Source organism: Apaloderma vittatum, unplaced genomic scaffold (assembly GCF_000703405.1).
Source record: "Apaloderma vittatum isolate BGI_N311 unplaced genomic scaffold, ASM70340v1 scaffold852, whole genome shotgun sequence".
Taxonomy (NCBI): Eukaryota; Metazoa; Chordata; class Aves; order Trogoniformes; family Trogonidae; genus Apaloderma; species Apaloderma vittatum.
In genome coordinates, this window is record NW_009703935.1 from 1 (window position 1) to 20,727 (window position 20,727).

Genomic DNA, 20,727 nt, shown 5'->3' on the forward strand with positions numbered 1-20,727 from the left:
GGCCGGCGCCGGCTGTCCCCAGGAGCTGCCTCTCAGCCTTGTGGGGACATGAGGGCGGCGTTCCGTTGTGGAGCGTCGGTTCTACTGGCTCTGCTTGGCGGTGCGACTCTTAAAATGTTAAAAATCGGGCTACGCGCCTTGCTGTCCGACCTCCTTCCGTTTTACGGACGTGCAGTTCTTAAATTAAGGCTGTTAACTTGGGTACCTGCGGGGCACTCCTCCTTTGTTTTTTTTTTCTGTTTACCCTTGCTGGTATAGGGAGCGTGAACTGTTCATCACCGAAACTACGCTGTCTGCATTTTTTGTGCATGTATTTTGAGTTTTTGGTAAATGCACGTCTGAATTAATTGCTGTGAACGGCATTTTTCCTCGTGTTAAGTGGTTACTGAGTACATGTAGCAGACATCAGTGATTTTTTAATAGAACAAGACAATGTGCTGTGTAACCGTGTGCATTTCCATGCAACCAAATGCACCTGTGTCTGGCTGCACTTTGATTTTTTTAATATATGTTTAAATATTTTTCCTCCCAGAAAATTCCATTGTTATGGGAAAAAATGTTACCTGTATCCCATAATGGTATTATTTAGCGTACTGTCAGAGGAAAAGAAGGATAGACAGTCCTACAGAACTCAGTTGTTGGGGTTTTTTTGTGTTTTTTTTTTTTGTTATTGTTTCGGTTTGGATTTTTATACTTTGTAATAGCATTTCTCGGGACAATTTTGAATACCATGCACTTAATGTTTGCAAAATGGATTGAAAGAGAAGATAACATGCAGTACTGTACACATTTTAAGAAGGTACAGATACTCATTAGTCAGGTGGAAAAATTGTAAGTCACAAAAAGCCAAGTTACTAAATGGACTTAGGATGCTGGGAGCTTTGAATGAAATTCACTACTCCTAATTACAGTAGGAATAACTAGATAGCACTGAAAAGCCCTCGTAAGCAATTATAGTATTAATTTTTAAGCTCGTAGCATAACTTTTCAGTTAAACATACCAAAACGTTGGATTTTTTTAATGGCTCGTAAAAGAGGTGGAACTTGAACTTATTCTTAGTGCTTAACATTTTGGTTTGTTACAAAATTGTTTAGTTCTTTGTTACTACTTACTTGGAAAACATAGATGTAAAATGTTCCAGTTTCCCAGTGCAGAGAACTTTTTGTCCTTTCTCCTTATTTCCAACATTTCTTTCCACTAGTGTAAAGTCATGATGAATTATAGGGAAATACAAACTGCATTTACTGCACAGAAGGCCCAGAACAACCTTCCTTTGCGTTACATGCTTTTTGACTTGGTTTCTGCCTCAAGAGAACTTGCAATCAAAATCAGATAAAGCTGAAAGGATTTTGTTCAAAGCCACATTGACAACCTCTGTCAAAGCTAGAGATTAAATTAGTTACATTTGTTTCTCTCTTCCTGGAAGATGCTCACATGGTTAATAATGCAGATAGAAATTTTCCTCTTTTCCAGTCTTTTACATCTTAAGTGTGAGATCATAGCTAATAGACTGTGAAGAATTGTGTTTTCCTATGTTATCGTAGAATATCTATGCTGAAATATAATACTGGTTTTGGGGTTTTTTTTAATAGCTTTGCTTATATATAAAGTAACTTTTAATCATTGTTTATATCATGGATTGCAAATATGTTGTACATAACCACCTGAAAAGGGACAAAAGGACACCTTCTGGTGTCAGATTTAGTACTGCATGTTACATAGATCCACAGTGAAAAAGCTTTCAGGCTTATACAAAACAGTGAGTGATACATTTGTGATCAAATTCAGGACTAAACCACATGCATTAGATGTTTTCAACCTACACTTGGCAGTTCTGAGAACATAGCATGGTAGCATACTGTGTCCCAATGATTTTTGCATCTGGCAGTGCTTTGAAGAAGGATGTGGACCTGTAGATTGAGACCAGAGGAGGGCCACAAAGATAATTGGGGGTTAGAGCATCTCTTCATTAAGACAGGCTGTGAGAGTTGGGGCTCTTCAGCTTGGAGAAGAGAAGGCTCTGGGGGCACCTTATAGTGGCCTTCCAGTACTTAAACGTGCCTGCAGGAAAGATGGGGAGAGACTCTTTATCAGAGAGTGTAGCGATAGGATGAGGGGCAATGGTTTCAAACTGAAAGAGAGTGGATGTAGATTTAGACATTAGGAAGAAAGTCTTTACTGTGAGGGTGCTGAGACACTGAAACAGGTTGCCCAGAGAAGTTATATAAGTGTTCAAGGCCAGGTTGGACGAGGCTTTGAGCAACCTGGTCTGGTGGGAGGTGTCCCTGCCCATGGCAGGGGGTTGGAACTAGATGATCTTTAAGGTCTCTTTCAACCCAAACCGTTCTATGATCTCACTGAAGGTTCTACAGTAATGCAAAGATGTCACCTCTGTAAGTATCTGTTATAGGTAAGCAGAGATGTTTCTTAAATTGTAAACACAATTATGCATTTCCAGTGTAGTAAAAATGTTGCTGCTGTTGCAAAGAATGTTTCACTTTAAAAATGAGTTTTTGTTCTGCATAGCTGTTATCTCATCTTGTTTGTTAAAAATGTTCTAGTATGTGATAATGTTAGTGCTTACATTTCAATTTGTGCAGGCTGATTTAATATGAAACTGTCATGCTAACTCAATCCAGATTGTGTTTGAGGATAGAGCTTAAGCACATTTTTGGGGGATTTTTATATTTTTTAAAAATTTTGATAGAAATTTTTTTTTTCTTGTGTTTATGTTTCAGGGAAATTTCCAAGTAAAGGATGCTAGCTTCTGCTTAGGTATTTTATTTTTATCAATTTCATTCAGTTTTGTGACAATGTGGTTTGAGAATAACTGCTGGAAATTGCCCTCAGTCATTCTTCTCCCAAAACTAAGGACATTATAGTTCCCTATTTCTACTGAGTGAGTGAATAAGATTTTTTTAACTGAGGAACTGACCTATTTTTTTAATCCAAAGTGCTTAAGTTCAGCACCAGAATGGTAAATTTGCAAAGTAATAATAGAAGAATCTCCAGTGTACCATGTGATGTTTTGTGCTGGTCTGTGTGGCTGAAGCCAGCACATGCTAAGCCAGTCTTAGACTCTGTCTTTAGATTTACTTTTCTTTTTTTAGACCACATAACTGTCTCCTCAGGATATGTGCTTCATCTGGTTATGAGAGGCCTTTTAAAGGAAATGTGTAAAGGTTTCATTGAAAAATTCTTTCAAAGAAGGCCTTCCAATAATGAATTGTAGCTACATTTTATGCTACAATGCTTTTCTGTGGAAAGTCTGTAAAACTAGCATTTTTACCTCATTTTCTAATGAAATAGGCAAGTCTGATATGCAAATTAAATTTATGGATGTTGTTCTATTTTGGAACATGTTAATCAGTCCAACAATACAGAGAGTTTATCAAGTAGAAAAAAAGGTTTCCTGTTTTTGTATTTATAACTTTTGGGGTATTCTGCGTGTGTATTTCTCAGAATAAGTGTGTTTCTGTTATTCGTTGTAAACTGGAAGCTATGTACTAATCTCAGATCTTATATTCTTGTTTCTATTCTAAAGGTAACCAAATTATTCACCAGTAGTAGATCAGGATGCATTTCATGTTTAAATACATTGCTATGTTCCTTTGCTTTGACTTTTAAATCCTGAAAGGTTGTAAAAAATATTGGTACACCCGAGGCACAGCAGTGCCTGGAAAGAAACATTATTAAATGGAGAAAATAGTAAGGTAAGGGATTGCTCATTAAGGAGATGCTTAGTACTTTCTAGAAACTACAGAAAAAGCTCCATCTACTTTCTCTCATCTCGTGTAAAAATTGAGATAGATGGACTTTCTATTCAGAAACTTTGTTTTCTGTGGTACGTGTCTGAATATAAGTTCACAAATGGTGGTGGTTGTAGAAGAGTCTGTGCTGCTGGAAATAGATGTGTCAAGTGGGGCAGGCCCTTGTGTGGGGATATGCCTGTGCACATTGCAGAGGGGTGCGCTCTTGGATTAGCCAGTACCTTGGAAGAAGTTAAGGTCTTCACATACATTTTTTGCGTGCTTGTAACCTAAGTTTTTGATTGAACTCGTCATTTTAACTGTAAAACTCTCACTTTCTGGACTCCTTAAGGTATTAGTTCTCACTGAAGTTCCTTTGTAAATAGGAACAAAGGTAGTTTTAAAAAACAGTGCTCAAATTAATACAAGAAAAGATGCCATAATACCAGAATTAGGTCTTAGAGATGTGACTGTTGACACGTTACAGAAGGGCCAAGACCAAAAAAACTGAGGATTTCCTTTCTTGTCATCTGGTTCTTTTTTTCTTGGAGACAAAATAAATATAATGCTATTATTACTTGTGCTAGAATTATTTTTAATTTTCTGGACAGCTGAACATTGCATGTAAAAGCAGATAATACTGCATGTTAGTCTTTTTCAGTATTTTTTGAGCAGAACTTGATTTTTAGTTGTACATAACTTTGCTGAAATAGAAAATTTCATTGCAGGTTATGTATTAGTCAACTTCAGCCTTTATATGGAAGATTTTAGCAAGTGTATATATTTTTTTTTATAAGGAGTGATACTTCACAATATGTTTCCACTCTACTAGAGAAAAACTCTAGCTGTTTTCTCTTAGACAAAAATTTTGTGTCCCTTTCAGATGGGATCTGAGGAAGGTGATCTTCAGTCAATATGCCTTCAATTATTTATGTATAAATTTAGTTTTATTTTGGCAAAAAGTTATTAGCCTTTGAATTAAGTTTAAAAATCCATATTGAGGCTAGATAGACTTCTGCAGTTAAAAGTAATGGAGATTAATGTATTTTACCACAAGCTGGAATGAGCAGAGCTTTGTTTCCAGTTTCCATAAACAGATGCTTCAGACCAGGACTAGGGCAAGAAATTGGACACATGAAAGTGTTTTCAGTCCCGGTATGATTTTTGTAATCAGTATAGGGGATTTGGGAACTTCTCCATTTTGTTTGCACCCAACAGACAAAGTGTAAAAAGTGGATGAAAATAATGTGTGATGGAATTCAGGAGTCAGAGTTGGGGCTTGGTGAGAAAAGACCTTTTCCCATGGCAGCACAGGGTGTGAGACTGAGAACTCTGGTGCTTAAGTCTTAGTTGGTAGTCAGTAAAGTGATTTGGGGCAGGATGGGGTGAAGGAGATACATGCAACATGAAACAAAGGTTGTCCCATATTTGCTGCAAATATTAGGATATTTTAATTACTGAAGGATTTGTCTCATTTGTTTGTCTTAATGTATTTTTCCTTGTCTCTGAGTGAATTGTGATAGTGTACTGATAGAAGCCTATGTCTATAGGATCTCATTTCCTTCCTTCCAACCAGAATTTAGGATGACATGTACTGATGAAAGCTGGGGAAGTGACCTGTAGTTGTGTTCTGGCCATGTTTGTTCTGCAGTTCCTGTACAGTACAATCAAATCACTTAAATGGAGTTTTTACAGGCAATCAAACTGGTGGTTTGTTTGTTTGTTGATTTGGTTTGGGTATTTCTTGGTTTTTTGTTGGTTTGGTTTGGTTTTTTTAATGACCGTCTGCTAAATCTGGTTAGCAGCTACAAGCGTAGCCTATGGAAGCAATGTTTTGAATATACAAGGAGGTAAAAAATGAAGGGAAACTCTACAAAGCCAAATTTTAACTTTGCTTAAAACCCCTGTATTTTTAATTCCTAATCTCCTGGCCTGGGCATTTTATTGCATAGATTAAAAAAAAAAAAAAGTACTGTGTCTCTGGGATGCTGTAAAATTAAATGGATGCAATTAAATATTTTATAAAGTTTACATAAAAAAGTACCATTTAAAAATGGAATCATACTTCCCTTCAGGGAGTTAGACTGATGAGCAATGGGATAAGATGTGTAGAGCCACAAAGAACAGGAAAAAAAAAAAAGGAACATAGGATGATGGCTGATCTTTGTCAGCAGTATTAACTTGCATGATGCTAGTGGAAACACTCGTGCTAAAGTACAGTAAAATCTACTCTCACCAAAAAGCTGGATTAAGGTTGAATGAAAAATTTTGCTTTAATAGGTTGAGATTTAGGGTATTCCCTTTTCAAAACTAAAGGTAATTTTCCTGTTTACATTTAAAGTAAATAACATAGTATTTAAAATATAATTTTCCCTAAGTAAGTTTATTTATGTTATTAATATTGGGAAATAAAAGACGAGGACACTTAATAAAATGTGCGAAGCTTTTTACCTGTCTAAATCTTACCTTACTGCAGTGACTGCAAGTTTTTCTGTATTCTAGAAAGGCTACCTTCCAAAACACTTTTAGAAGCTTTGAAGAAAAAAATGTCAACCTGAAGTACTGAATGCTACTGAAATAGATGTAGGAAAAGATTGTACACAAAAAAATAATGCAAAGCTGAATCAAAAATGTTTGAAACGAAGCACTGCCTTACAAAGCTGCCTTCCATTATGCTCCTAACTGTGGTTTTTACCATATTTTAATGGAACACTCATGATAAAGGAATGATGAACAAACAGAGGAAAATTAAGTGTCTAGTAATTCTTAATATTCTGTGAAAACTTGTCATGTCTGCTAACAAAACTAGTGGTTTTTTCCCTGTGAAGAGCCACATTAAATTTGAATTTATTCAGTGTATAGAACAGAACCCAGAGATGGTAGCAGCTTATTGCAGCCTTACTGCATATGTAGTGATTGCAGAACTCAGTTTAGGACTTTATCATCAAGACTGGTTTAGTTTTGGCCTTCAGTGCAATTCATCAGTTATTCTGGAAACCTACAAGACATTTGGCTGCATCCAGTATCTGGTTCTATGTCATTGCATCAGAGCCTAATGCATAAATTTACAAAGCTTAGAGGAGAATAGAATGAAGACGGTAGTAGGATCCTAGATTATCTTTAGTCTTGTAATTCAAGAAGTAGCCCTTCACAGTCTTCTGTAGCACACACAAAATAATGCCATGAGAGTGGGGAGAACATACATGGGTTTACAGTAAAGGGAATGTGTCTGTGTTGAGGGAATATGAATATTTTAGAGAATGGATCTTCTATTAAGCAGTAGAATTGTTTCCTTAAGCTACTACACTTCCTTAGGTATTTTTCTGTCCACAAAACTGTTTAGAGAAGTAATGACATTTCAGAATTTCTCAGATCAAGAATTAATTGTTCTTCTCAGTCGTGGAGCTAGGTATACAATAAGCTTGGTTGTATTCTCCGCATACCCAAATTATACTCCTTTAAAAATTCAATTTAAAAAAAGTAGGAAAATTTCCTCAGAGAAAAAGAATGTTTGGTTTGATATGCCTTGGTTTTGTATGGTTTAGTATAAACCTGACACTAGCTCCGTTGTGTCTTACCTATTATAATGCAATATCAAAAAGGAGGAAAGTAACCCACAAATGCCAGGCCTGAAATGTCATCATAGAAATCATAGAATGGCCTAGGCTGGAAGGGACCTTAGAGATCATCTAGTCCAACCTCCCTGTCATGGCAGGGATACCTTTCAACTGGATCAGGCAACACATGGGGACCATTGCACTTGTCCTATGAAACATGACTAGCTAGCCCAGTGAAACCATCAGCTGAGGGAGCAGGCACGTGGAGTGGCAGCAAGCATTCTCAAATTAGTTGTGCAGCAGGCTGAGCTAGGACTTTGAAAGCTGTTGCAGGTGGTGGAGTTGCAACAACGGGTGAAAAGTCTCAAAGTGAGCTCATGTAGACTTTGCTTAAGAATCATTAACTAAATCCCTGTTTCTTTTCGTGGGAGTTTCAGCTGTAAGTCATGTGACTTGATGTAGAACAAGATCATTACCTATCAGTGCAAACATATGGCAAAGTCTGCCCGTGTTATTACTTATCTCCAAGAGCGCAAGGGGGCTGTGACGTTTCAAGCAAAGCCCATTGGTGAGGGAGTTTCTGTGTGAGCTTTCTTAAAGAACCGCTTCCTTTTTAATCATAACACTGCGTGGGAAAGTGTCGCAAACATTCTTCTCTGAGAGACCAGAAGATTTACATAGTTTGCTTCTGTGGAAAGAGAAGAAATGCTGATAAAACATTCTATTATGGCTGTAAGCTTTGTGTTTACCTGTACTGTGTAAAGTTAGTTTCCTGCTTTCTGAGATGCATTTCTCAGAAAAGGATGGTTTCGAAGATGACTTCAGTAGAAGTGTTGTTGCTGCCCATGAAAGGGTTCCTTCTGGAATCTTGGTGAGTTTGACAGATTTATTGCCAGGTATGGGTATATAATATCCTACAGCATAGTTAAAATATATGAAAATTGTCTGTCTGAATTTAATAGTATATGGAAAATTTTAATTAGGCATTCAACAGACTTACTTTGTTTTTTGTTCCTTAAATGCTCTGTGCAGTACTAGGAGCAATCCTAAACCCCAATTAAAGTCCTTGCTTAGGAGCAAAGACACTTTTGCTTGCTTGCTTTTGGCGGGTAGACCTGATGCTACAGTGGTCCTGTTTCACATAGTAATTTTTTCCCCCTAATCTTTTCAGGGTACAAAGTAGAAACTAGTAAAACACTTGGTAAGGATTTTCTCTGTTTAAGAAAAGAAAAGTTCCTGCCTCCTAAATATATGTACAGGCAAATGTAGACAAGATGAGATATTTTGAGGAAAACCATTGCTATGCCTGTTTTTTGTTTTTCTACCTAGTCTCTTGAAATAAATGCAGTTTCTTTACTGTTTACGTAATGTAGCATTAGAATATCTTTTAATCCTCTAAATATGTCTCAAAATAAATGGGATGTATAAATATCTAGACTTTTGTAAACTAAGTTCTACAATTAAGTAACTTTTTGGCAGTGATAGTTAAAATTCATGCCCTTTAAAGCTGTATCTCTCTAGAGCAATTCAATAGCTTGCCTTTGAGTAATTTGCACTCCTTTTTCTGATGTTGAACTGAGAATTTGTAGTATTGGTGTTCATGTAGGTGCACCTGTATAAAAAGTGTAGGCTTTAAGAACACAAAAACCGCCATTTACCTTTACTAAAGGAGTGCTCTATATGCACAAATTTCTGGACAGCCTTTTGATTATGTCTTGCATCTGTGTATGGATTTTACTGAATAACACCAAAAAAAGTGTTCAAGAAACATGTTGGTTTTGTAACAGCCAAAATAACATCTCTATTAATGGTACACAGATGTAATTCCTATCCACAAAACCCTCCTGCACAAGTTAGGCTAATGTAAGCATTTCCTGGTGATGAGTTTTGAAAAATTGGCTAGTTGTCATATAGAGCATGTTGGATACATAGAATCATAGAATGGCCTAGGCTGGAAGGGACCTTAGAGATCATTTCAGCCAACCTCCCTGTCACTGACAGGGATGCCTCTCAACTAGATCAGGCAACACATGGGGACCGAGCGGGGATTGAACACGCGACCTTGGTGTTATCAGCACCACGCTCAACCGACTGAGCTAACCAGCCCCCCATCATCTGAGCTGTAGTATTGTTTAATTATTATTTCTGAGAGCCGTTCGGTTCCTCATTGCTATAACATGAGGAAGTCAGCCAACATATGCAGGGTTAATTTAAGTTTGACTGATTTGAGTATTGTATAGATGGAGGCACAAAATTTTATTTTTAGTTCTTGAACTTTCAAAGTAGATATTTTATTTTCTTATTTTACATTTACTTCTATGTACTCTTTCTCAAAAAAAAAAGAAAAAACATTTTCAGTTTCTGCCTTTTGCAGTGTAATGGCTTCTTGCCAGAAAAAAAATCTTTTTGTTAATGACAGAGATCTTTTCCCCCGTTTCAGTGACAGTTGCACTTACCTTAGTTGCATTTATGTATTCAGCTATAAGAATTTTTGCAACCTAGGTAGAATTGCTTAAACATTCAGAAATCAGCCTCTCGAAAGTCACAATAATGTTTTTCTGCTTTGAAACCTTAGGTGTTGATAACCTTTTAATTTGCTATCCTAGAAGAGTAAATACTGGAGAGTTACATTGGCTTTAGCTTTTATGCTGAGTTCTGGAATTTCGCTGCATCAAGTAGTCTGTGTACTCTGGAATAAAACTTAAAAGCTAAACAGTTACGCGAAATATTGTTTGGTTGCCCTTATTAGCTTGTCTTGTCTGGTGGACCTCTGTCTGGAATTCCAGAACTGGGAATTGGCGTGCTTGGTAGGTTCTTATAGCGGATGATGAAGACATAGTGTTCTCTGCTTTTAGGATAATCACATTTAACAAATGTTTACTAATCATGAAGTAAAGAGTGTTATCGAGGAAACATTTTGTCTGACTGGTTATTCTGTGATCAGGCTATTTTTATTGCATTTGCGAGAATTAACACAGTAACATTTTACACTGTTCCTTTCTGTAGTCAGTCAGTACTGCTCGCTACAAGTTTTGCATCAACATGCAATAAAAGTTAAAGAAAAAAAATTAAAATCTCCTAGCTGGGATTCTATTGACGTTTGAGATAAATTGAACATCTTAGGTTTCTTGGGTACGTAGTGACACTTTATTTCTAATTAATCATTTGCTTGCTACAGTTTGAACCTTCTTAAGTAATATATTTATCTCACAAATTGAACCATTAAGTTAAAAACTGAACTGCAACCCGATAAGCAGTAATATAAATTAGTTTCTGATCTGTGGTTTTACTTGTGATGTACAGAACAATGTTTGCATTAAGACTTGGATTATAAAAAGCTTCCTTCCTTACAAACATTGTTTTTAATACTCAATACATTCAAAAGTTCGTAACTGTTTCACGCAAGAGTTTATTCTCTTTATGTATGATCATAAAAGTGGCTATGTTGTGAGCTACAGAAATACCTCTGAGATCTAGAAAAGAGATAGTTTTTGCTACAAGAGTCATAGAATCACAGAAGACGGCTAGGCTGGAAGGGACGTTGGAGATCATTTTAATCCAGCCTACCTGTCACCAAGGAGGCAAGAATATATGTAAAATAGGTCAATACTTTAGTCTTGTTGGGCTTTTTCATGATTTTCTGTGGTTAGACAAGATCAGTTAGCATGTATATGAGGAAAACTAGATTATTTATCAACTAAACTATTCTTAGCAGTTGATGTGAAATTCTGATCTTCTAAACAGTCGCTACTTAAATGATAGAGAACTCCTTGTTAATATCCACTTCTCAAGTCCTATTCACTGAAATGAAATACATGGAATGGAGACTCTGTTAAGGACTTCTATTCCTCATTGTGCCAAACATTTCTTTTAACGAATTCAGTCTCCTTGGTGATGTGAAATCAACTTTTCTTTTCAAGCCAATACCATACACTCCACTTGGAAGTGGCCAAGGTATAGCCATGAATGATAATGACTGTGGGTAGAAATTTTTCCAGATATTAAAGTGGAGATTGACTCTCATTGTAGGGGCAGAATAATTGCATAAATAGTAAAGCAGAGGTATTGCTGCCTTTTGGTCTTGGGTTGCAGTTCTGTGAGATGCAGCAGATATTTGTCAAAAAGATGATGTTCAGTTTCCTGCTCTAGTGGGTTGGGCTTCTTTTTTTTTTTTTCCTAACTCTAGTGCTATCATGTGCCTCCTGACTCCCTGGTGTTTGTCATGTTCTTCTTTAGCTAAGCTAACTTACTAACTCACCAAAACAAACAACAGCAAATGGATAGGTTTCTGCTGGTTGTGTCAGTGAGGTTAAATCAGCTCATTAAGAGGATCAGATGAGGAAAGGTTGAAGTGAGACCTCCCCTTTTTAGCAAGTTAGCTAGTATTTTGTTAGCAACCAGTCATTTTTATAGTTGTATGTGAAACTACTTAGGTGAAACTGAATTAATCACTAATGTTGATAGGGAGTCTATTTTGCTGTTCTCATTAGTCATTCAATGACAGTCTGTTCTTTTTGTCTTCAGAAACCATATTGTACAAAAGCTACAGAAGAAAATTCTATAGCATGTTACCTAGCATAGTAATTCTGTGGATAATTTCAAAACAATTTTCAATCTGTACTGGAAACCCCCATCTTCCTTTTTAAGTCTTGTGGAGAGGAAGGAAATTGTTTTTTTGAGAAACTGAAATAGAGTTACATAATGTGTGCTAGGCTTGAGAAGCCTGAGGTGGAGAAAAATACTTCTGTAGCTGCTCTGAGTCGGTGAAAGTAGTTTTAGATTTCCTGCATGTTTACAATTATGTTGTTACTCTTAGATGCTACAAAAGTAGCTTCCTCTTGAGTGAATGCAGTATAACCTATGTTACCGTAAGGAAGACTTTGGAGCTCAGAACAGAAGTAATTGATTAATTACCTAGATAATGAAAGCAATATCAGGAGGAAGGTCTCTCTTGTAGTGCAGCATGTTTTGTTTAAAGGTATTAAGAAAAATCCTAAAACTTCTTCATAGGCTAATAAAAATAGATGTGCAAATAGACAAAGAAATTCACTGTAGACTTTTTTTTGGTAGAAATATTATCTGCAAGTAGAATTTTTACAACTTAAGCCGTGTTACCTGTTCAGTGTTGTGCATTTTGTTTGTTTGCAGTGGCTCTTCGTTATCCCAAAAAATACCTTTAGCTTCAGAGGCATGCATTTGCTTGGATATATTTGAACAAGCTTGTGGTAAGCTTTTGAGTGGGTGGCAGAAGAGGGCAGAATGAGAAGGGTTGCAATTAGGCTTCCATTAGAATGCTTTCAAGGTTTTCCCTTCTCTTCCTGTTAAAGCTGAGGTATTCTGAGAAATTTTTGAACTTCATTTCTTATTGGCAGTCACAGTTCACATTGTATTCTTAATCTGAGAGATTAAGTCATTCAAAAATTGTTCATTAAGTATTTTTAATGGATTAGACAGTGTGTTCGGTGTTTCAATGTTCTTTGTTTATTTTGTTTGACTATAGCATAATCTTCTTACTATGTGCATCTTCCTTTCCTTGTATTTGGTCTTGAAATCCCCTCTCTCATCTGCAATCCTTCAGCTAGACTACATATTGTTTTCGTCTGATGTCAGGAGTACAAACAACCACAAAAACCTGTGAAGTATTTGTTTTCTCTTGCCTGAAACTTTGTGAAACCCATGAAACATTGTTAGTGGGTAACTCTTTACACTTAATATATTGTGTGAGAGCATAAACATGATTAAGATTTGCTTTCACATTTGAAAATGTGGTATTTGGAATTAAGTATTTCTTCTTTAGGTGTAATTTCTGTGAAAATACTGATTGTTAGCTGGTAAGTCATCTGCTTGTGGACAAGAGGTACGTTCAGGATAGGGTCAGGATGCTAGGTTCACTGTGTTTTTGCAAAGCAAACTTTAGTTTGGCAGCTATTTAAAATACAGGTGTTTAAAAGCTTCATTAAGCTGTTTAGAGAAGCATACATTATAACTGCAGAGGATACTTATTGTATCAAAAGTTAATGAGAGTCTCAGTAGCTGGGTGTCTGGCATCATCTACCACAGGTAGAAGTCTAGCTCTCAATTTTAACTTCTGAAGGTCAATGGCAGTGCTTTTCAAGATAGTATTTTACAAGCTCGTGGTTTTTATGTTGCAAGGGCTTTTAGTATTTGTTTTGTGGAAATAAATTCACTGGTGTTGTGCTTTTCTAATATAAGAAGAAAACTGGATTTTTTCCATATTTGTTCTCAAACTCCTCTGTCTCATTAGATCTTTTGATAACTTTTTAAAGATGACTCAGCCATTGTAAAAATGTAGAGCTATAAAGGAAGAGTTACATATAGTACACTCTACATAACTTTTACTGACTTTTAAGATTTTTTTTGCATCCTTATGTACAGTCACCAGCACTTTTAACAGGCAATCTTCAGAGAATTATTTTGTCTTCTTAGCTTATCTGAGTAAGCATGATGAATCTAGGCTTTGAGGTTTAAAAATTACATGTTTCAAACTTCTCTGTAAAATAATACATTCAAGTGGATAAAGTGTTACAAATAGGCTTTTTAACTGTGGAGACAGTAACATAAGAATTGGCTAAAAAATCTGTTGACTCTTGAAGGTGATTTTCTTGCAAAAATAAGACTAATTAATAAATGGCTGCACATCTGTTTAGCTGTTTTTTAAAAAATTAATTTGAAAAGCTTCATAAGTTTTTTAAATTTATGTGCTTTTTTTTTTTCTCCCTCAGTCTCAGACTATGAACTACGTAGGACAACTTGCGGGACAAGTACTGGTTACTGTGAAGGAACTGTACAAAGGCATTAATCAGGCAACTCTTTCAGGATGCATTGATGTCATTGTGGTCCGGCAACAGGATGGTACATACCAGTGTTCTCCTTTTCATGTCCGATTTGGAAAGCTTGGTGTATTACGCTCTAAAGAAAAAGTGGTAAGTCCAAAAAATGAGCCAAAACAAAGTTTTGAATACTAATGCATTCTGGTTTTTCCCCTTTTCCTTCTTTTCCCAGCCTCCCATGTGTACCCAGTTAACAGGCTGATTTAGTACAGAGCAGCTTCTCATACATGCTATACAGAATGATAGTTTTGGAATGCAAAACAGAACTTTCTGTAGTAATTTAAGGACTCTGCAAAGAAATACTGTGAAAGAAAAGCTTTGACAGGTCTTGAGCTGTGTAAAAAGAATAATACAAACATACTGACTTCACAGTCTTAAAATGTTTATGTGGCTATTTATTTACTTATTTAAGTATGCTGGTAAATAAATGTTTAATGCAATTTAACTGATCCCTTATGTTGCAAGCAACTATTTTTGGAATGCTGGGAGGATAGGGTTGGTGACCTATCATAAATATTACTTCTTGTTAGCTCTGTTCAGGGGTGATATACAGTAAAAAATACAGTTCTTAATACCCAAAGGCAGATAAAAACTGAGACTGAAGCTTTATTCTTACATGGGTATATTTGAAAGAGAACTTGGGACAATTCCCTGTCCAGCCAAATTGTCCGGGTATCCCCTTTCATTGGCTTCAGTAATCGTGCCAGGGGAGTGAGTTGGCTTGAGTTGTAAATGTGACTGAAAAATGGACCTATTGTGGGGGATCTTTGCAGTACTGTCGGTAAGGGGTACTGGGGATGGCAGTATTGCCTGTGGGCGTACTGACAAAACATGGATTGATTTAAACAAATCATAAACTCTTATATTATTATAAACCTTATTATATGCTGCTTTTCTAAGAAGTGAAAGGACACTACAGGAAACTCCCCCATCTTCATATTTTGATTGTAAAAGAGTAAAGTGCAACTAAAAGAGCAATTATGTTAGGGCATTTTTTTGTTAACAGTCCATATTGTGAGTTAAATGCATTAAAGTTGTAAACTTACCTTAGTAACACAAGCTAACAGCAGTTTTCTTGTTTCATTTTTTTTTCCTCCTTACTAAAGTTTTCCTTGATGAGCACACTAATGAGAAAAAGTTGATTTTTCTTAACAATTCTGTGACAGATTACAGTTTTTCAGCAAGGTACAAGAGAGGTGGTATAGCTCTGCTTTTTCTAATGTCTAAGTAAGTGGGATACAGGTTAAACTGGAGTGATCTGAAACTTGAGCTTGCTAGGTGTCTTTAATGACACTTCTGAGAAGCTAAACCAAATTTGACAGGATTTCAGCTTCTGGCTACCTCTAAAAAGCTGTTGAATATTAGAAGCATCTACTCTTGATACCTGCTGCACTAGGGTGTTAGCATAGTTCTCAACCTTTGCTTGAGTATATGGCTGCTGCTTCTTGTTTCCTTCATCCTTGGAGTTGCCTTTCTACAACTGAGTGTTCTCTCAAAATCAATTCAATGTTTATTACTGTGTTTGCATATGCATTTTTCTCTGGGATGTTATGAGGCCAAGATGAATTGATAGTCTCAAGATGTAGGGAACACAAAATATGCCTAGCTGTGCTTCAACTTTGTGTGCTGAAGTCTCCAGAAACCAACGTGAGGTTTAGGTACTAAAATTAGGGATGTTTGTCTAAATAAGCATGAGGAAAAGGTTGAGGAAAGAAAAAAATACTAAAGTTTTGTGTTTGTTGTTGGTTGTGCGGTTTATTTTTTTTTGAAAATTATGTTGCTGAATTCGAAATTAAAGAAAAAATTTTAAGAATAAACTGTGTTCAGTCAGGCATGAGATTAATATGATTTCCAGATGAAACGCATTAAGTTCTTGCAGGGAAAAAGAAAAGATGTTGTCTTAAGGATTTGAGTATAGTGCCCATATATATTTGGTTATCTGTGTGTGATTTATCATCTCCTGTTACTGGATTACATTGTCTGATGGTTTTATTCTCATAAATGGGCAAATAATGGACTAGGATACATGGAAACTTGCCTTTCTTAGCACTTTGGTGGTGTCTTTTTTTTTTGTCTCGGCAGTCCGTATACTAATCTTGAAATTGGCTCTATTTTTAGCTTTTAATATCACAATAAATAACTATGTATATGAGTATTCATATCACAATACTAGCTGCATGGCTTAGGGGTGTAGTTTCTTGTTTTCTGTTGGCAGGAAACTAGACCTTGAGTAATACTGGACATCTTACAGTAATTTCAGTATTTAACTTGGTGTCCTTTTGGCAGAAGTGTCTAGACTATATATAAACCTGAAATGCTACTGGCTTTTTCTGCACTAAGGCAAATCCATTGTATTTCTATCTCACATGTATTAAATTGTTTATAATTAGCTAAGCCAAATGCAGATATACAGATACCATTAGATAAACAGGTTTACTGGGAAAAAAGAAAGAAGGTAATTTTATCTGAATATTGAACACATTTTGGAAAAATTTGGAATGGAACCTAACTGGATGTCCAAGGCTTCCTGTTTGTTGTATTGAACTTTTGGTATTTAGACACAGATTTGTACCAAGCCCTAATTCATGTTGAGCTTTAACTATAGGAATATGAACAGTCTCAATCATTCTTCCAGGAAATAAAAACAAGATTCAGTCTTCAGATGTTGAGCTTTTTTTGCTTTTTCCCCCCCACTTTTTCTTGTAGGCGTTAGGCTCTCTGCTAGTAGCATGATGGCATTTTGCAGGTTAACAAAATAAAGACCGTCATTATAACAGACTTCTTTCAAAAAGCAGAGGAAGGAGAAAGAGACAGGATTATACAATGGAACAAAGTGTAGTCTCAGAGCAAAGTGTGCCTTGAGGTCAGTGCTTTCCCCTGTGACAAATTTACTTACCTTAAATTGCTCTTTCCACAGATTGATATAGAAATTAATGGTGATGCTGTTGATCTGCATATGAAACTGGGTGACAATGGAGAAGCTTTCTTCGTACAAGAAACCGAGGAGGAAAATGTAAGGGTTTTATGCTTCATGATAGATACAATGCAATATTAACAGAAAAACGTGTTAAAAATGCTTAATATAGTGTTCTTGACGTTGTACCTTTTATGAAAGCTAGATTTTCTTGTGAATGAATCTTAACATCACTTTCGTATGCTGCCAAGGTGCTTAGTGCTTTATACAATTCTGCTACCAGTGATAATAAAGTAACAATTTTTTTATTAGAGCATTATTTGAAATAATTGTTGAAAATTTTTTACTTTTTAAGTATATTCATTCTTGTCATTGGCAGTTATACAGATTGCAGTGCCTTATAATAATTTTTACCTTAAGTTCTTACAGCTTGTGCTACTGACTTCTGTACCGATACAAGTTGTCTATTTTGGAATATTTTTAATTTGTCTTATAATTTTTAGGACAAGTTTTCACAATTTTATCTGTGAAACTTTTACCAGCTAGTGTTAACTTCTTCGACTTGAGAATTCTTCATGTATTATAATACAGTAATTAATTTCCCAAGCACCAGTTGCAGCTGGTGCCTCTGAAAAACAGGAATAATTGTTCATTTTTAGTCTGATTTCCTAAGGATATGGGACCTATCTAATCACAATATTTGTCAGTTCTGAGCTTTGGTTTTGGTCACTTTTGAATCTGCTGGCATTTTTCAGCAAGATAGAAGGAAAGAAGTTTTAAGTAAAAAGTTCCAAAAGGTTTAATGAAAATAAAGGAAAAAGGAAAAAAATACTGTCTCAGTGAAGTAAAAGATGAAGTGTTGATTTCCTGTTATTACAAATCAGAATCTGTCAAGGAAATGAGCTTGATCCACTTTATAGTTTAGAGTTCACTGTGAGGGATTGGAGGAAGGTCTGTCTGTGAGAGGAGTTAAATATAGTTTAAAGTGGAAGGAGAAAACAAGCATTAAGACCCTAAATATCTAGGGGTAGGGATTCATAACATTTGAGAGAGAGGAAGGTTGGTTCTGTTTTAGCATACACCATGTTTAAAATCAAACGTGAAAGCAGATTTTATAGATGTAGACTGTGTCAGCTATTGATTGGAACTGACTTTTCGAAAGCAAGGCTGCTAACCATTACCTTTGTCCCCAGTACAGTGTTTTGAAGGAGCTATTGCACTTAGTATATTTTCATGTATAACAAGAGCTTATCTGTGTACAGTGTGTTCTAGACAGCTGGTCGTTCATGCCAAAACTATGGACTGAGTTGGCTACAAAGCAGAGGACTGAGTTGTTTTAATCCTTTTAGACATTTTTTTTTTCCCTCAGTGTTTCTGCTGCTGATCAGCCTGTCCTTGTGGTCATCTTTTGAAGCTGTGCTTAGAGTATAAACAATAAAGCTCTCATCAAGTTCAGATCTCATCAGATTCAGAAAAGTTCTTTCAAGTGATCAGTCTTTGCTGTTTTCACATTTTGACATTCGGAAGTAGTACCACATGTCTTAGTTCACAGAAATTGGGACTATTATACTTTTAGGCATCATTTTTTCAGCCACTTTTATTTTAACTTTTTCTCTTTTTATCTTATATTTGTCTTGTTATTCTAGATTTTTTTATTACTGTTTATATAGAATATTAACTATTTTAGGTGCTTTCATTTTATTTGGAAGCTTTTTTCATGATGCAAAAATCTATGTGTTGTTACTGCTGTGTAAGGTGGTATTTTGTTCTCCTTTCTCCATCTCTCTCAGCATGGAGCAAAACTTGGTCTATTAAATAATAGCAGTTCAGGCTTTGAACACATCAAAAGTAGTATCAGTGCTCTGGCTGTTTCTGATCACAGTGTAGTTCCTGAATCTTCTGCATAAGAGTCCTATAAAATAACAGGCCTCTCATAACTGATTCTATTCTTACCATGAAATTGAGCTCCATAACTTTTTCTCTTTACTCTGCAAATTTCAGTATCTTCTACTTATGTTCCACTTTGTCCTTTCAACGGTGTGATTCTTTTAGTCTAGGTGTTAATATCCTTAAGGTTCCTTTTGTGATGCAAATAAACCCCAGGCAGTCCACTCATAAAGCTTTTCTTTCATTTGAATTATTGATGATTGCTTGTTTATCAGTTCTAACATGAGTAGATTATAGTTGAGTTTTCCTTTTTGAAAGATTCCTTACATAGTGTCTAACATGGATGACAAGACTGAATGAACCTTTGCCAATTCTGTGGGTAACACTAAACTGTGAGGAGAGGTAAGACAGGTCAGAAAAAGGGCCATCATATAGAGCCAACTTGGCAGGCTGGGAGCCTGGACCAATAGGATTCACACAAGGTTTAACTGAGATACGTGTGGAGTCTTGCCTCTGCATTGGAAGAATCCCCCTCAACGATACAGGTTGGGGTCTGGATGAAATTTTAATCACCTCGACATCAGTTGGAAAAACAATACGGCAGGGAACAAGCAATCCAGGAGATTCCTGGAATGCATCGATGACAACTTCCTTCTCCAAGTGATAGAGGAACCAACGAGTAGAGGTGCCGTGTTAGACCTCGTTCTCGTCAATAGGGAATGGCTGGCAGGTAATGCTACACCTGTGGGTAGCCTTGGCTGCAGTGACCATGAGATGCTGCAGTTTGAGATCCTAAGGGAAGCTAAGAGGGGGAAGCTCAGCAAGCTTGAAACCCTTGATTTCAGAAGAGCTGACTTTCACCTCTTCAGGAACCTCCTTGGTAGAGTACTGTGGGATAAAGTCCTGGAAGGACTGGGAGCCCAAGAAAGCTGGTTGACTTTCAAGGATCATCTCCTCCAAGCTCAAAGGCACTGCATCCCTAGAAGGAAGAAATCACGCAAAGAGACCAGGAGACCTATATGGATAAATAAAGAACTCCTGGCAAATATCAAGTACAAAAGGGTAACTCAGAAAGCGTGCAAGCAGGGACAGGTAACCTGAGATGATTACAGGGAAGTTGCTTGTGCAGTCAGAGACCAGGTTAGAAAAGCTAAGACCCTGAGAGAGTCAAGCCTGGCCAGTGACATTGGAAATAATAGAAAAGGATTTTACAGGTACGTAAGAGAGAAAAAAAAACGAGAGAGAATGTGAGACCTCTCTGGAAGGATACAGGCGACCTGGTTACTGAGGATGTGGAGAAGGCTGAAATATTCAACTTTTTTGCCTCAGTCTTTACTGGCGACCACTCGAACCACACCACCCAAATCATAGAGGGTGTTGGCGGCGTCTGGGAGAGTGAAGAACCACCCAGGGTAGAAGCAGATCAGGTCCAGGAACACCTAGAGAACCTGAAGGTTCACAAGTCCGTGGGACCTGATGAGATGCATACGCGGGTCCCAAAGGAACTGGCGGCTGAAGTTGCTGGGCCACTGGCCATCGTATTTGAGAGGTCCTGGCAGTCTGGTGATGTTCCCACAGATTGGAAAAGGGGGAGCATAACCCCCATCTTTAAAAAAGGAACCAAAGACCACTCGGGGAACTACAGACCAGTCAGCCTTACCTCTGTGCCAGGTAAAATTATGGAACAGATTCTACTGGCAGCTGTAATAAGTCACAGAAAAAATAATCAAGTGGCCGGTGACAGCCAACATGGCTTCTCTAGGGGCAA

The 20,727-nt window shown here is 36.7% G+C and overlaps 1 protein-coding gene across 2 annotated transcripts in view; it reads left to right on the forward strand.

Annotated features, from left to right (window-relative positions):
* The first annotated feature begins 7,884 nt into the window (after positions 1–7,884).
* LPIN2 (lipin 2) overlaps positions 7,885–20,727 on the forward strand; it is a 36,856-nt gene continuing 24,013 nt past the window's right edge. The window contains exons 1-3 of one of the 2 annotated variants that reach the window (XM_009864813.1): positions 7,885–8,178; positions 14,051–14,251; positions 17,076–17,171. In XM_009864813.1, the coding sequence (XP_009863115.1) occupies positions 8,092–8,178; positions 14,051–14,251; positions 17,076–17,171 (384 nt within the window). In that variant the 5' untranslated portion in view covers positions 7,885–8,091. Of the gene's footprint in view, positions 8,179–14,047; positions 14,252–17,075; positions 17,172–20,727 lie in introns of those variants that run through there. The other variant, XM_009864814.1, reaches the window with a different exon arrangement.